This window comes from Sylvia atricapilla, chromosome 6 (assembly GCF_009819655.1).
Source record: "Sylvia atricapilla isolate bSylAtr1 chromosome 6, bSylAtr1.pri, whole genome shotgun sequence".
Taxonomy (NCBI): domain Eukaryota; kingdom Metazoa; phylum Chordata; class Aves; order Passeriformes; family Sylviidae; genus Sylvia; species Sylvia atricapilla.
In genome coordinates this window covers 32,026,223-32,041,708 of record NC_089145.1, presented here as the reverse complement: position 1 = coordinate 32,041,708, position 15,486 = coordinate 32,026,223, and the positions used below count along the sequence as shown (strand labels likewise).

Sequence of the window (15,486 nt, the reverse complement as noted above, 5' to 3'; positions counted from 1 at the left end):
CTCAGCTCCCCCTCCCTCCCCGCGCCTCTCCTCACACAAACAGCCGTGACGCATCCTCGCTCTCCGCCGTCCCCCCCGCTTCCCACCCCCAGGCTGGTTTAAAACGCCTCCCTCCCCCCGTCGCCAGCCTTCTCCTAGGGGCCGGCGCGTCCTCCCTCCGCAGTGCTCGGCGTCGCTTTGGAGGGGGTGGGAGATCCTCGCCGAGCCTCTCTGCCCGCCTTTTCCCCTTCCCTCCCCGCCTGCCCCGGCCTGTGGCGGCTCCGGTGTCTGGAGGAATTTCTGCCGCCGCCTGCCCCGGCTGTGCGCGGGAGGCGGGCGGGCAGGGAGGGAGGCGGCCGAGCAGCAGCAGCAGCAGCAGGAGGAGGAGGAGGAGGAGGGCAGCAGCGAAGGCGGCTGCAGCGGGAGATGAGCTGCAGCGGGAGGACGGTGCGGTGCAGCTTTTTGCGGCGGGGAGCTCTCCCTTGTCTCCACAACTCTGTCCCGCTCTAACTGGGAGCAGCTCAGTAGCAGAAGATCCTTGGTTTTTGCTTCTGTTTGCACCACTACCTTCACCATCACCACCATCATCATCGTCTCCAAAGACAGGGGAAATACGCTGCACGGCCGGACAACAGGATTTCGGGTTTCCAGGATAAAGACCGCTCTCCTACTTCTTCCCCCCCCTCCCTTACTCACCGCACGGCCCGTGCCCTGGCCGGGGGCGGCAGACCGGGGGGGGGGTAACAATGGTGAAGTTTCTGGTGAGTTCTGGCTGCGCCCTGGCTGCGTCGGTGCTGCTCCGTGTGCCTGTCGGATCGTGGTGAGGAGAAAATGAGCGAAGAGACGGCGACTTCTAACGAGTAAGTGGCTGTGCTCCCCCTCCCCGCCGCCCTGGGATCGGAATGGGGATGGGGCTCGACGCTTCGGCTCCGCGCCCCGCGGGGCCTTTGCCCGCGCACGTACGTGTGCTGTCCTCCCCCTGCGCGGACTGCGCATTTCTGCTCGCGTACATGGAAGCCCAGAAGCTCCCTCTTTGTGAAGGAGCTTGGTTTGGAAGGGCTACGAGCCTCCGGCCAGAAAAGCTTGGTTTAGTTAAAACCCGGTAGAAAACGGTGCAGGTAACGATGGTGTCTTGGAGGGGGAGGATGGGTCTGAAATGCCCAGAGAGGTGTCGGCACGTACTACCTCTGATAATATCCTATTACTTGTAGATATTTCACATGGAAACTAGTGTGTGGGAGCTTCATCCTGCAGGAAACTGCTCCTGAATTTTAATTGGATGAGTCAGTCAGTGTAAATACAGCTTAAACCTACCCTAAAGCCTTTTTTTCCCATTCCTTTTTTTTTTTTTTCTTTTTCCTTTTTATGAGCACTTGGAACTTTTCCCCCCTTCCCTTCCCCCTCCCTCCCAGAGAGGAAAGGGATAGTTCAAGGATCTCTTTAATATTTTTACCGTGACTAGTTTGGAGAAAATCTAGACGAGATTGTGTGCGTGCGGCTGTATTCCCCTGCATGTAATCAGTCTTTGAAATACACTTGGGTCGGAGGCGATAAATGTTTGTCAGAAAACATTCGAATTCTTTATGGCGTTGAAAAAGGAATATAAAGAATTTTGAAACTTTTCTTGTGGTCGGGAAGTTTAAAGTTGATTGCTGCGGTCTCGGAGCCGTAGCGTTCTGATTTGCGATGTCGGTGTTTGCTCGGGCTGATTTTATGAATGATGCGGTGACGGCCGCGGCCATGGCGGTGGGGAGGGAGCGCTGCGCCCATTGTATCTGTAGGTAGCGGTGAGCGGCCGGGGAGCAGCCGAGCTGACAGGCAGGGTGCGGAAGGGGCTCCTCCGGCAGGAAAGGTGGATTTCCCATTTCACTGCCTTCTTCCGAGCAAAGCCTGCGCACCTTCCCGTGCGCTCCCCAGGCGCGGCGTTCGGCTCCCCGGGGAGCGGCGCGGACCCCGCGGGGAGCGGCGGCCGGCGGGGCGCGGGGCTCGGGCGCTGCCGCCCGCGGCGCTGAGCGGGCCGGGGGAGCCGGGCCGGGGGGAGCCGCCGCGGCGCCCGCGGGGCCGGAGCTGGGGCCGCCGCCGCCATGTTTCCTTTTTTTGTGAATCGCTCTCATTTGCATACCACAATCTCCATTCATAAAAAAAAAAAAAAAAAAAATTACGAAAAAAGAATTGCTGTCACCACCGCTGACCTGCGGCGGAACCTGCCCTGCGGAGCGCCCGAAGCGGCTGCTCCCGGGCCGAGGGCCAGCCTGCGGCCCGCGGCCGGCGGCGGAAGGTCTCCAGGACCTGCTGTATTAATATGTGCTGTTCGCTGCTTGTTGACACAGTTATGTGGGAAATATCAGCTCGGGGAGGTGCTGGGAGCACGTGATCCGCTCCATTCATAAAATACCTGGCTGTCCATTCACAGTGCAGTACAGTGTCTGCATTCAGCAGCCTCGCAGATCAGACCTGCATGGGAAGGGAGAGGCAGCCAGGCCGGCAGGTTTATCGGAGAGGGCAGCAGAAAGAGGGCTTATGGCTGCGAGCATGGGAAGTCACTGTAAAGAGACATGTGGAGGGACGAGAGAGGCTTATTTTTATGGTTTATGTTTGTCCTTTTCCTATGAAGGAGCATTAATTCAGAAGTACCTTCTCGCTATACCATCTTACATATAAACTAGGAAGAGTTTTATTTAGAAAACGTTGAAATATTTTCCCCTTCGGGAATACTGAGTCCAAAATAGAATACTGAAAATCAAAATCATTATTATGAACATATTTTCAAGACAGTGTATTAATCCATTTGGATTAATTTGCGTTGTATTGAGCAATAAAGTCTTACATATGCAGGAGATCAACATGGTGCAGAAGGAAGTCAGTCATACCTAATGAGGCATCTGAAGATGTTGCCTATTGTAAAATACAGGTGACAGTGAAGACAGCTAAATTGGTAGAAACCGACATTGCGATTCTTTTTTTTTTTTTTTTTTTTTTGCTTGTTCACTTTGAGATTTTTACAGCAGATTAGCAATCGTAGTTTCTCTTTAACCTATGCCGTGGCTTAAGAGACCTCTGAAATATCAGAACACCAGAAATGTTTTTAATATGGCATAAGTTGTTCAGAGGGCAATGCATTATCTTTGATTTTAAATTTATTGAAAATTTAAAAAAACATAGTGAAATTTACTGATGAAGGATGCCCAGAGCAGACAATGTATTTGATGTAACTGTTTTGTGGTTGCCAATGTTAAAATGGTGATGTTCATTGCTCATGAGTACTCTTTTTCATTATCTTAACCAATTACACTGAGGTGATCCTTAATCATACATTCATGGAGTGGAGGAGGCTTGTTGTTAGTACAGCTTAAGAGAATACCTGAAATATTACTAATCTTTACTTAATACGAGAAAGGAAAGATCATATACAGTATTTGCTTTGAGTTTATTCAGTGGTGCTAGAGAACTAAATGTGTTCTTATATAAATACCCTTACAAAGCACTATTAAAGATGCATTTTCTTAAAGAATAGATTGGGGGGGTTGTTGTTTTTTGGGGGTTTTTTACTTCACTTATTAAAATGTCAGAAGAAAAATAAGAAAAATGTTTCTTGGTTGCTTTTTTTTTGACAGCATCTTTGGCGTGGCCAGTCGTCATTTCTCTCTGGTTGCTTTCGCACATAGAACAAGCGTGTCACTTTAAATGGCTGGGAAATATGATTGAAATGCCAGATAAACCATTTGTGAAAATAGGACAGATTTGCAAATTGCAATTCATCGTATATTAAAAGTTCACGGTGTTGAATTTTATCAGTAGAATCGATGACATCGATGGCCTTGAGTTCATTAACAGTCCTTTCGGCACATAAGAGTGAATACGGGTACTTTGCAATGCATTTTGTGTCATTGTAGCTACCAGGAATATTCTGGTGATTGAGCATTATTCTTTGCTTATAAAACTTGATTTTACAGAGTCAGATAGAAATATTTGTGGTGTCTAGAGTTTGACCTCGGTTAATAAAAAAATTCTCATTGGTGATGGGAAAGATTAATTAAGAGTCTGCATTAGGGACTACTAGGTTTCTTCTTGATCATGAGCATATGGAAGGCGGCCTTATAAAATTCTAATCACTACTGACGAGTCTTCGTTGGTAATTTTTACTTTGCTCTTGTAATGATGTTATTATATTTGTCAGTTAGGTTTTAGTTAAAGTACTTCTATACCCCCAGGTGTTTTAATTCTTTTTCTTAGTGATGTTTTGCAGTCACAATGGTCACATCAACACAATATATTCCCAAAACAAATCAGTTTTTAAATGAAGGAATTAGTAGAATTTTTGGACTCCTTGGTCAATTCACTACTAATGCAACCTAACATAATAATGTTAAAGGAGGCACATCAGTGAGTACCAAATTCCTGTTTTGGTGGCAGGTTTTAATTGCTGTGTCAAAATGTGACTGAATTTCAGTGTTAGGGAAAACAGAATAGTTGTTGTGCTGCGTAGTCCTCATTCAGTAGGGATGAATGATGACAGGCTTAAGATGGAGTCGTAGTTGCTGCTGTTGAAAAGTAGGAGCAGTGCTTTACTGGCTTGTTTACTTTCCTCTGTATTGCAGGTGGCCGCTTTTTATTTCAGGGAATGCTACTGCTCTTGAATCATATTCAGAGTTGCTTTTACATACTGTATTTTTACAGATTCAGACTGTTACATGCTGATTGTTTTACCACATAAATATACTAATTTTCCTAGATAATTTAATTAAAGAGATTGTAAATTAAACACAGTATATTCTAATGCTGTGTGTTTAACAGCCTCAGGTTATGATGCTATAAACATCCTCAAGTGTTGATTTGGAAAAGTAAAGGTGAACTAAATTTTTAAATAAGGTATTTATTCATGTCTTCCTTCAATATATAGGAAAAGACTGTTTGTATTTCATTTGTGCTTCAGAATTGTATTGAATTTGTCTTACAAGCCCAGATACTGTAAGATGAATGTGAAATTGTGTCACAGAAAGTAATGCCTGTTACTTTGGGCTTATTAGTTCTGGGAGGATTTTAACATTTTTCAGCAGGCTAATTTTCTTTCTGCTGTTCAGGGCATGTATGGACTCTGAAATTCTTCATCCCTTAATGAAAGGACTTTGTAAATAGACTTTTTTTTTTTTTTTTTTTAAGGATCTTCTAACCCAGTTGATTATATTAAATCATTGCAATTCTGATATATTTTCAGTTGTGGGAACGATGCTTGTAGAGTCCTTGGGAGGCTCTTCCTTATGAACTGATTCTTGCTGTCTGTTTGGCTTTATGTTGTATGACACTATTTTGAAGGTGAAACTGAATTTGCATGTTACATAATCTGAGAGTCAGTTGGGGGGGGTGGTTATTTTTACTTTTTTCTTTTAAAAAAGGTTCACCCTAGCAACAGTCCTTGATTACTGTGATATTGCAGAAAAATGCTTTTGGATATTTCAGCATAACTGGAACCAGCAATAATATTTGAATTCAAGAATGCTGAGTGTTTCCCTTGTTTGTTCATTTAAAATGTAACGCTCTTGATGTGTTAAAGTGACTGTGAGGACATCAGCGTGATTTTTAAAAGTAAAGATGTTTCTTGAAAAGATTATATCCTGACAGGATCAGAAGTCACAGGATTAAAGCTGAGGGCATCTAGGGGGTAAACTCTGACAGTTTTGTTTGTTATTTACCCATTCTTGTGTATATGGGGAGAAATTGTGTGTATAGGTGATGACTTAATGGGATTATGACAAACACCAGAAATAAAAAATACTCTTCAGAGTATTAACACAAGTTTAAAAAGGAGACAAAGGAAATAATTTTGTCTTTTTTGGTTTTTACTCTACTGATTCAAAAAGAGTGACTATGATAGGACATAGAGTCTCTGTTGTCTTAAATGCTGTTGTTCAAATGTTTAAATGTTTACTTCTTCCCTTCTACTCTTCCTCCTCAGTTAGAACATGTCACAGGTTACTTAAAGGAATTTGAAAGATGTTTGGAAGTTGCCATGTTGTTCAGGATCTCAGTTTCTTTATGGCTGCTTTAAGAAGTAAATTTCTCTCTCTTTTTCCTTTTTGTTCTGGTGTGCAACAACACTTCAGCAAGTAAATTTTAGCTAGCAGAATTTGCACAGTTATTGAATAGCCGGAATTGATTGCAAACAAAAATTTAATGTTCCCTAAAAATATAAAATTTGCTCCTCCCTTCTCCCTTGAAAATTTTCATGCCTCTTTCTGAAACCACTTTCTGTTGTTAGGTATCTGTTTAATTATGGGCAACTACTGTGCCACAAAGTTTCCAAATTAAAATTCAGTAAGATGTAAACACATTTGCAACATTTTTTAATGTTTTCTAATACTTTGTTAGGTGTGTCTCCTATCTTCAGCAATGCCTATTTTTTGGTGGAAAGAAGAGGACTGAATGCTTTTGTGCATTGCTGTCTATTTCTAGGCTTAATACAATAGCAGTACATACTTCTGTTGTGCCCCTTTTTTTTTTTTTTTTTTTTTTTTTTTTTTTTTTTTTTTTTTGGTACTCTGTAAGAGAAGGTGTTTTTTTTTGTTTTTTCTTTGGGGGGTTTTGGGGGTTTTTTTTGTTAATGCTTAGACTGTACTCTAGTACTCTAGTAAAATCAGTTGGCTGTCACTATTCCCTGTGGTTTTTCTCATTCATAAAGTGATAACATTTTGTATATGGTAAAATATTTTATGGTATGTCATACTGGCATAAGCACAGTACGTCTCCTACCTGAAAGTTGTAATAAGAATCAATCTATAGGACTGTGATGGTATTGAACAGCACTTGGCACTTGTAAAAAGTGAGCAGACATTTTAAGTGTATGAGTTTTCTGATCTTTTCAAGCTTATATTTACAGTAATGTTCATGCTATATATCAAGTGATATCAATTTGCTTAAAAATAGATACTAATTTGTCTATATTCAGTGCATTATTTTAATTTTCTCCTACATATGAACAAGAAAATGAAGAAAACCCAAAGCAACCTGCAAGTCTTTAGAGATGCTAGGGGATAAAAAAATTGCATTTAAATGCGCTGAGTGCTAGAATTTGTTTATAAGTGTGGTTCTGATTAAATAACAATTCACTTGCTACACACAGGCCTTAACTCCCAATGCTCCAATTAAGGTGGAGGAAACAGATGATGATGATGATGATGATACTATTGTTATTACTATTATTAATTTTGTCCCAATGTAATGAGAGTAAATTAATCTGTCTGTGCAAGGAAATCACTCAGAAGCATTTTTCTCTGTAAGAACTCACTGTCATATGACAGTAAATAATTCAAACAGGGAAAACAGGGCATGGAAACTTCATCAGTTGCTGTGTTCCATTCTGCACTGCTGTCTGATACCAAACTTCTGTTCAGAAGGAAATATCTTTCATTTGTACACTATGCAAGAATTCACCAAATATGTATCATTGAAACATCTATCTTAAAAATTAGGTGGTATAGCATGTGTTCCTTCTCTCTGACTCCCCCCCTCCAGATGTATTCATTCCTGTATCTTGACTGCTGCTGTTCATGATGTTTTAATTAGGTAAGGAAGTCTAATTCTGTTATAGCAAGTTTAACACTCACCTATTCAGAACACCAGAAGGAATTCTGTGGCCCAAATGCTTGGCTTGCGTGGTTTTGTAAGTCAGTTTTTGACTGGAATGGTTTGCAAGAGCAGGTGTCATTAAAGCCTGTGGAAGAGTTGGGTTTTTTCTTTTTTTAACTCCAGAAAAACAGTAATAAATGAATAGACCTTTCCCAAGATGATCTGACAGCTGTTGACAATCACCCTTTTCCTGCTGGTTAGTTGAGATACTAAACTGAAGTCTGTCCAAGCAAAAATGAAACTGATTTATTTCAGTTTTAAGTAAAGTCAAATGCTGTCATCAAACAAGCATACCAACAAGAAGCATCGAGAATTTCCTTAATAAAACAAGTAATTACTGAAATCTAATGGCAAGTTTATTAAAAATTGTTACTGAGATTGACTGTGTTCCCTAAATAACCCCAGAACTGGCAAGATGTAGCTGTCAGTGAAGATTCCTGCCAGGCATTTTTATTCCTTAAATTGTGCAGAACTTTTTTGGTGAAGTGGTATAAACCTTGAGGGCAGAAGTGATTTCTCTCTCCTTAGCCTTTTGAAGGGATTAAGTGAGGGTAGTGAAAGGTGGAGTATAGTGCCTCCTCCGATTTAGGAATTTTTATGTAGCTTCTTAGAAACTTTTTAGCCTCTCAGATGTGATAAAGTATTCTGAGCCCTGGGTATTCCTTTCTGTGTGTGGTGTGCTTTTTCTGGATCCCAGAACAGCATGTCTTAATATGAGGCCTGTGACTGAGGCTGGTATATGTTGAACCTTGAACAGGAATGCATTTTTAAAAGGTGTAAAGAAGCTAATTCAGGATTTAGAGATGAGATTTGTACATTTAAAATGGGAATTTTTGAGGCTTTTCTTAATCTGTGTATGGAGCTGACCTTATGTAACAAAGGTATACGTTTGTAAGCATTAGTTAGTGTTGATAATCACTGGGCTTTGCTCGCTTTAGGACCAACAATAATTTGGAAGTTTCATAGTAGGATAGACTTTGGGATAGGTATGTTTGTGCCCTCTTCAGGGAGTAGTTAACTATCTCATTACAAGTTCCACTTGTGATTCAAATAATCCTGATCTGTGCTACTGATGTATGACTGTGCTACTGATGATGCAAAAAAATCTTGGCATTGCTGTTTCTAATTTTGGAAGATTTTTAAGAAGAAATTGATTGCTGGTACCAGTTGTACATAATGAGTATGCTAAGGGGATACAAAGTTGTAAAATAAAATACTTGACAATTTTTGAGTTTGAGAATTGAGACTTTTTTTTTTTTTTGCAAATACAATCCATGTGACCAGGTTGTATGAATTTTGATGATCTTGGTAATAAGACAGATACAGGGTTATAATCAGATTGCCTCAGTTCTGCTCTCAAACCTTCTTTTTTTCGACCCCTTGCCTCATTTACTTCTCCTCCTGTGCAAGAGAGGAGGATGGTGTCTTCTGGTCATGCACAGGTGGTTCTGCATCTTAATAAGCATTAAAATTCTATAAATGCTAATACTGAAAAGCAAAGCAGTATTCTGGAAGATTTGTTAGGGGTTTTTCTGTTTTGATTTGTTTCTTGAGTTTAGTCTGATTTTAGTCTTTATTCTTCAGATTTCAACTATGGGAGTATTTCAAATGTTGGTAATATTGGTGTAATTGCATCCAGACTTGTAGCATGCTGTTTCTTATCTTCTTTCTGCTAACGTGATTTTCTTAATTGTTATCTGAAAGTTAGAGTTTTGGTGTTGGGCTTTTTTTTCCCCCACCCGTTTGTAACCTGTCTCTAGTTTTTTGAGAAGTTTATTTGAGGGAATAATACATTTGCTGTGTTGAACTTTATTTTGGTTTGGTTCTTTTAAGGCGGTAGTGGCATCTGTTATGAGAAGTCATGCCCGCTAGACACATGGATCACAATGTGGCAAATCACAGAGTGCCAGTGAGACTGTTAACAATGCATGGACTTATTTTCTGTGGAGACACCTAATGTAAGGGTTGCCATTAACCCTGGGTTTTCTGTGGTGTGTATCCTATAGGAATGGTGTCATAGTTCAGGCCTGTAAGTGAAAGGTACTTGCCTCTGTCATTGATATGGAAATGCCAGTTGCTCAAGATTTTTGATGAGTAATTATGCTTTCTATTTGGATCTTTTTTTTCCTTTTTCGGGGAAGGGGGGGAAACTTGTGGGTAAACTGTGTTGATAAAATCTTTTACTGTGTTGTGCTCTGTGGTTCGAAAAGAAGTTAGTGTGTGTAAATCAGGCCATTATTAATTATACAGTTGTTTTAATGCATTAAGACCGTTAAGTGTCTGGACAGAATCTTGCTTCACCTGCTACTTCTTTCAGCCTCCAGAAAACTTTTTAATGGATGTGTAACCACTGCTTGAGCAGTCTTGTGATGATCTCTAGCAAAGTACTTTCATGCTTTCTGTATCTGTACAGAACGGGGCTAGCTTAAAATATCTTATATTGTCTTAGGTGTATTCAACTTGACACATCCTCTAGAAGAGCCCCCATATGCACCTTAAAATGTACATGCTTTGTTACTATGGTGATGCAGAAGAATTGTGCATGTTAACAACCCATGTTAGGTAATGGAGGATTTGCAGAAATCAGTTAAGCATCTGCCTCGGGCATGGAAAACTGAGTCTGTGACCATACCTGCACCCCAGCCTCTTGGCTGTGGGCAGGCCGAGGGAGTCTTGTTATGGCATTTCGTGCTTCCCTGTTTTCAGGTTGTCTTGAGGGCTGAAGATGACTTTGTGTTAATGGTTTCAGAAGGTGAAGCAGTCTTGCCTTACCATATACTTTTAAGTATATTCCATCATATATTTGGGATGCTCTGCATAGTGTAAAGGAGATGCTTGAGCAAATGTGTGTTTGTCACTGACACAAACCTCATTTTGGTTTTCTTCGAGCTACCTGGGCTGACGGTGCATGAATTCACAAGCTTTCATTTCTCTGTTAATCCTACCTGCAAATCCTGCACAAGGAGAACATGTCCACATTCATTCCCCTGAAGCAAGGTAGAAAACATGAGCTCTTCTTCATCTCTTAGTTGAATTGTGGATGAAGAACAGATCTATTCAAGGAAGCTATTCCAGAACAACACATGAATTTAGAGTGCTGTACTTTAGTATAGTGTAATTTCCTGTGGAGGCCTTTTATTTTCCTTGTTCTGGAGTAAGCTGTGGTTAACTAGGGGAAAACTGATAAGCTTAGTTGGCTAATTAGAGCTTTTTCAGGTTCTCCCTTCTTTCCTTCTTTACTGTACATTTTAAAAACTAGTTTTTTGCATTAATTATTTTATTTTGATTCTTTGTGGGTTTTTGTTTTTCATTTGATTGTTTTCTAACTGCTGAAAGTGATGTATCTTTTCCATGTTTTGAAGTGTGTGGGTTTCTAGCCATCCTCATAGATTTTGCTTTGTTTTTAGGAAGCATTTTTTCTGAGTATTTTCTTATTAGTGGTCTCATACAGATTATCATGAAAAGCTTCTTTGGAAAGTAAGCCACTGGTTAGTGTCTCTTGGAGATATTTCACTGGCCCACTGAGCATCTTTACAGGTCTTAGTACCAGGGTTTTACCCTTGAGCAGTGCTAGCAAGAAGCTTCTCTTTTACCACTCTGGAACAATAAAAACATAACCTGAATAAAAACATGTGTTTCCTTTGCTGTAGAAGGAGAGAATGCTTCCCACAGGCTACAAGTTCATCCTCTTTTCATCACTGAAAGAAGACATTACAGAAATGTTGATAGTCAATGTTGAGTCATTTCTCTGCTTAGACAGAAAATTCAACTTTTTTGATATTTGCAAACAAATTTTTCTGAAGTAGAACTACAGTTACATGTATAGCTCCTTCTTGGAACTAAACCAAAATGTATGGATTAGACTTGAGGAATAACTAGAAATAAGTTTAGCAAGTCTGTTATTTCAGCTGGTTTTTTAGGCCTGAGTGGCTCTTGGCAGATACAGAATTGGCTTTTGTACCGTTTGGCAAATCTATGCTGCTTGAGCTTGAGCCCCACAACTGAAGCTCAATGGATGAAGTAAGAGCTTTTTAGTTAGTTTTAAGATCCTCATGCTCCTTTCAGTATGAGCTTGGATCAACTTAGCATCCCAAATAAGGCATGATGATCCAAATCTCTGCCATGTACTTCAGTAAAAGATTGTTTCAGTAGAGATCTTAATTGTGTTTCACATGGCAAAGGAGGAAGGATCAAGTGATGCTTCTCAAGGGCGAGTGTGATTTTGGTCAGCTTTTCTGAGATTGCTTCACAGTTTGTTTTAAAGGCAGTTACAATCTGTAGTGCAGAAATTGTAGTATCCTACAGTAGAAATAATTTGCTTTCTGTATTTTTTGTTTCTTCACTTATATCTATGTATTTTACAGTGGAGAAAACATAACTCATTTTCCAGTTACAGCATTAATGTCCATGATGTGTATTTGGTGAGAGGTGGTTTTTTTTTGGTGTTGTTACTATTTGGCTTCCCTTATTTTGTCTGAAGAATAAAACAGTGTATTTGATTCCTGTGGAATTCAGTCTTAACAGTTGAAATGAAAGATGCTGTTGAATCTTTTATCATTAACCATAAAAAATTTTGGTTGTGTCATGTTTTCAGTAGGATATAACTTCTGTTAGCTTTATTTACGCTGGGAAATGGTGTTCTCCAAAGGAGTGATTTTGTTTTCCTCTGCAATGAGGTCTTACTATAACTCAGCAAATAATTTTGTCAGGATGTATTCTTGTTTGTCTTTGGGATTTGTCCTTTGTCAATAACAATGCTGGACAAAAAATAGGAAAATCTTTTGGTCTAACCCTTTCTTCACGCAATATTCCAGTAGATCACAAGAAGCTCAGATCAATAGTCCTCACAGTTTAAATAACCAGCTACTGTTTGTATGCCTTTAACTTCCATGACAGTATGATCAGAAATTGCTCTAGCGTCTGGCAGTGCAGGTAGGGAGGTTTATGTATTCCATCTGTCTATCTCTGTTTTAAGGTTTGATTTTTCCTAATGATAAACTTAGGTTCATTAATCTTCAGTCTCTCAAGCTCCATTATGTACCATTTTCTTTCTTCACAAAGGAAAATGGTGTGTGTGTGTGTGTGCTTTATTCCTTCCAGTACTAGCCTTGCACTGCAGTTGCTCACTCTTGACTGCTACAAAGTGAGGTTCCAAGATCCGCAGAAGTTGAATTCAGTATTAATCATACTCCTTGAGATTACACAAAGTTATTTATCTGTGGCTCTGAAGGGTCCTGAAATTGTTGCTCCTTTGTAAAAGTACACAGAAAAGGGTACTCGCAAGCAGGTCTTCATAATTCTATGGGTTTTTTAAAAGAGATGTAAGTAGGTGCCCCCTCCCCCAAACAGTATGAAGATTTGTAATGATGTACCTGATGTGTGCTATTGGTGGGTCTGTTATAAAGGTTTCTGAATAGCCTACATAATTTGAAATACTTAACTCTTCAGGGTAGGTTTGAGGGTTTGGTTTGGGTATTTCAGAATAAACTACAGTTGTATAAGTACACTAGCCATTTAAAACAGAAATAAAAGAGAATTCCATTAATACACTGTGTTTAATCAACACTGACAAATCCAGTTTCACTAAATGTAAGAGTACTGGTGCTGTCATTTTGACACACAAAATAACTTTGTCTCTATGTAGTTAATAGTCCCTTCTTCAAGTAACTAGAGCAAATTTACAGTTGAAATCAGTTAATGAGAGAGAGTGGGAGTAGATTTATTTTAAATCTACTGAACTTAAATGCTCACTTGTTTGCTTTTTAATGGTAAAACAGATCTGTGGTTTGAAATGGTTTGGGGAAGTTGTGACAAGGCAGATGATGATTTAGAACTGTTGAAGGACTACAGAGGGGTTAGCTATGGTTTCTCATTTCTGGGAGATTGGAACTGTCCCTTCGAAAATGTCTGAGAAACTCAATAGACATTGAAGATGTTCAGAGATGCCATTAATATCTGGACAGTGTTCCAAGAGCATCACAAATGAATAATGATTTAGTACTATATTTTATTATTTTAACTTCCTAATGTTTCTGTTACCTGAAAATTATCTGCTTTATGTAAAAACAGAAGAGTTGCAAAAAATTTTATTGACATCCTTTCTCTGACTTTTCCATTTGCTATGGAACTTGGTTGAATTCCATATGCATCTGTTTCCTCATCAGGAGGTTTGAGCTGAAATATGTTGTTTCTTTCTGGATTCTTTGGTGGGGAAATTTACCACATGGTTGTTTGGTAGGGCTTCATTTGACCTTAGCAGAAAGTTAGTTTTGGGGCATTTATCTGTTTGTAATTGAAGTCTGTTTTCAGGCATATGTAAGTTCAAGTGAACTGAAATTGCTATGCCAGTTTATGCAGTTTTAATCTTTTGATGTAACTGGCTGTTCATGCTTGATGGTAGAACTTGAAATTAGTCTTATCTAAATGAAGGTATTTCAGTGTCTGTGTACTGCATTGGTATTTCTTTTTTTGAAACCATTTGACTTGCAAGAACCATGTGAACAAGGGAAAATGGTAAGCATAATGTTCTAGAGAAGAACTTAGCAATTCAGTTTCATTAGGAAATGCATTGAAGTTATGGTCATGTCAGTGTCAGCTGCTTGCTTTCTGATGTTAAGGTGATGTTTTAGCAGATAGAGAAAGGGATTGGGAGGTGCTGGTGCTCTTGGGTTTTGGCCTTGAACGAGGACCTCATGAAGTAAGGGGGAGATTGCCTGTGTTGCTTTCCTCCAGTATCCATTCAGCCAAGACTTATTCATTAATAACTTGGAAACTGGGTGGGTTTCTTGTTTGTTTGGTTGGTTGGTTGGGTTTTTGTTGTTGGGCTTTTTTGTGTAGTTTGTTTTTTGGAGTATTTATAGATGCTGCTTTACACTAGATACGATTGAGGCACAAAGGATTTACTGGTTGAAAGTTAGGTACTTCAAAATTTACTTCTGTGTTCCACTTAACTGTAGATCTGTCATTTTTGTACACACAAAAAAAATGCTTAATGGAAATCAGTTGAATTCAAGGAAATTCTAACTGATTATTTGGGCAAAGGCGATACTGACTACAAATGTGAATTCATATGGGTTTGAGAGAGCTGCTGTTTTAAATTACATTTTTTTGTTGTTGGACTACAGTTAAATTATACCAGGGCTGGTTTTGTTAATTTCCTCAGCTGTAAAATCCTCATTCAAGGTGGTATTAGAGAGAAGAAGGTATCGAATGAAAATAAGGGCAGGAGCATGAAAGGGCAAAAGTAAAGCTGCTCTAAGGGCTACCTATGTCTACAAAATATAGTTATTCCTTTCCCCTAATTAGAGCGGGACCTTCTGCCAAGACAGGTCTGCTGTTCCAGCTGGGGCTTGCATTAGGTGATGTGTATCATTCTTTTAATTCTCAATTGCATTGGTGGAACCTGAAGCTACTTTTGTTTGCTCCTGTCTGTCCTTGTTAGAAGTTGAAATGAAAGGCAATAGAGACAGTAAGACAATACTGGAAGAAAAAGAGAGACTGACAAGGAGAGAAATCCTAGTTTTAGGTATGCATTTAAAAATCAATTAGGCAAACTGCTGGCATTAAATTTCTAAAATTATTTCAGATGCCTGTCTTGCCATTTGAAAGCTCTTCTTGTAGCAGATTTTTAAGGTGTTTCATTGAAGTATATAGTACAGTAAACATTAGAATCCTTTATTAAGACTGCTTCCTATATTGAATTATTCCCTTGTTGGCTAGTGCAAGTTCTGGAAAAAATACCTAGTAAACTCCTCAGCCTAACTGATGTTCTGTTTGGCACTGTTGGAAGCTATAGGTAGTTTGTCTAAGAAGTGCTTCCAGCCCTACCAGTGGTATCCATGGCACTAGTAAGAAAACATTTTTAGGCAATTTTTATCGGCTTCA

General features: G+C 39.7%; 1 protein-coding gene across 1 annotated transcript in view; it reads left to right on the top strand.

Moving 5' to 3' along the window:
- The first annotated feature begins 238 nt into the window (after positions 1 to 238).
- The window catches only part of SPRED1 (sprouty related EVH1 domain containing 1), a 58,464-nt gene continuing 43,216 nt past the window's right edge, over positions 239 to 15,486 (top strand). The window contains exon 1 of the mRNA XM_066321434.1: positions 239 to 839. Within this exon, the coding sequence (XP_066177531.1) occupies positions 811 to 839 (29 nt within the window). The 5' untranslated portion in view covers positions 239 to 810. The remainder of the gene's footprint in view (positions 840 to 15,486) is intronic.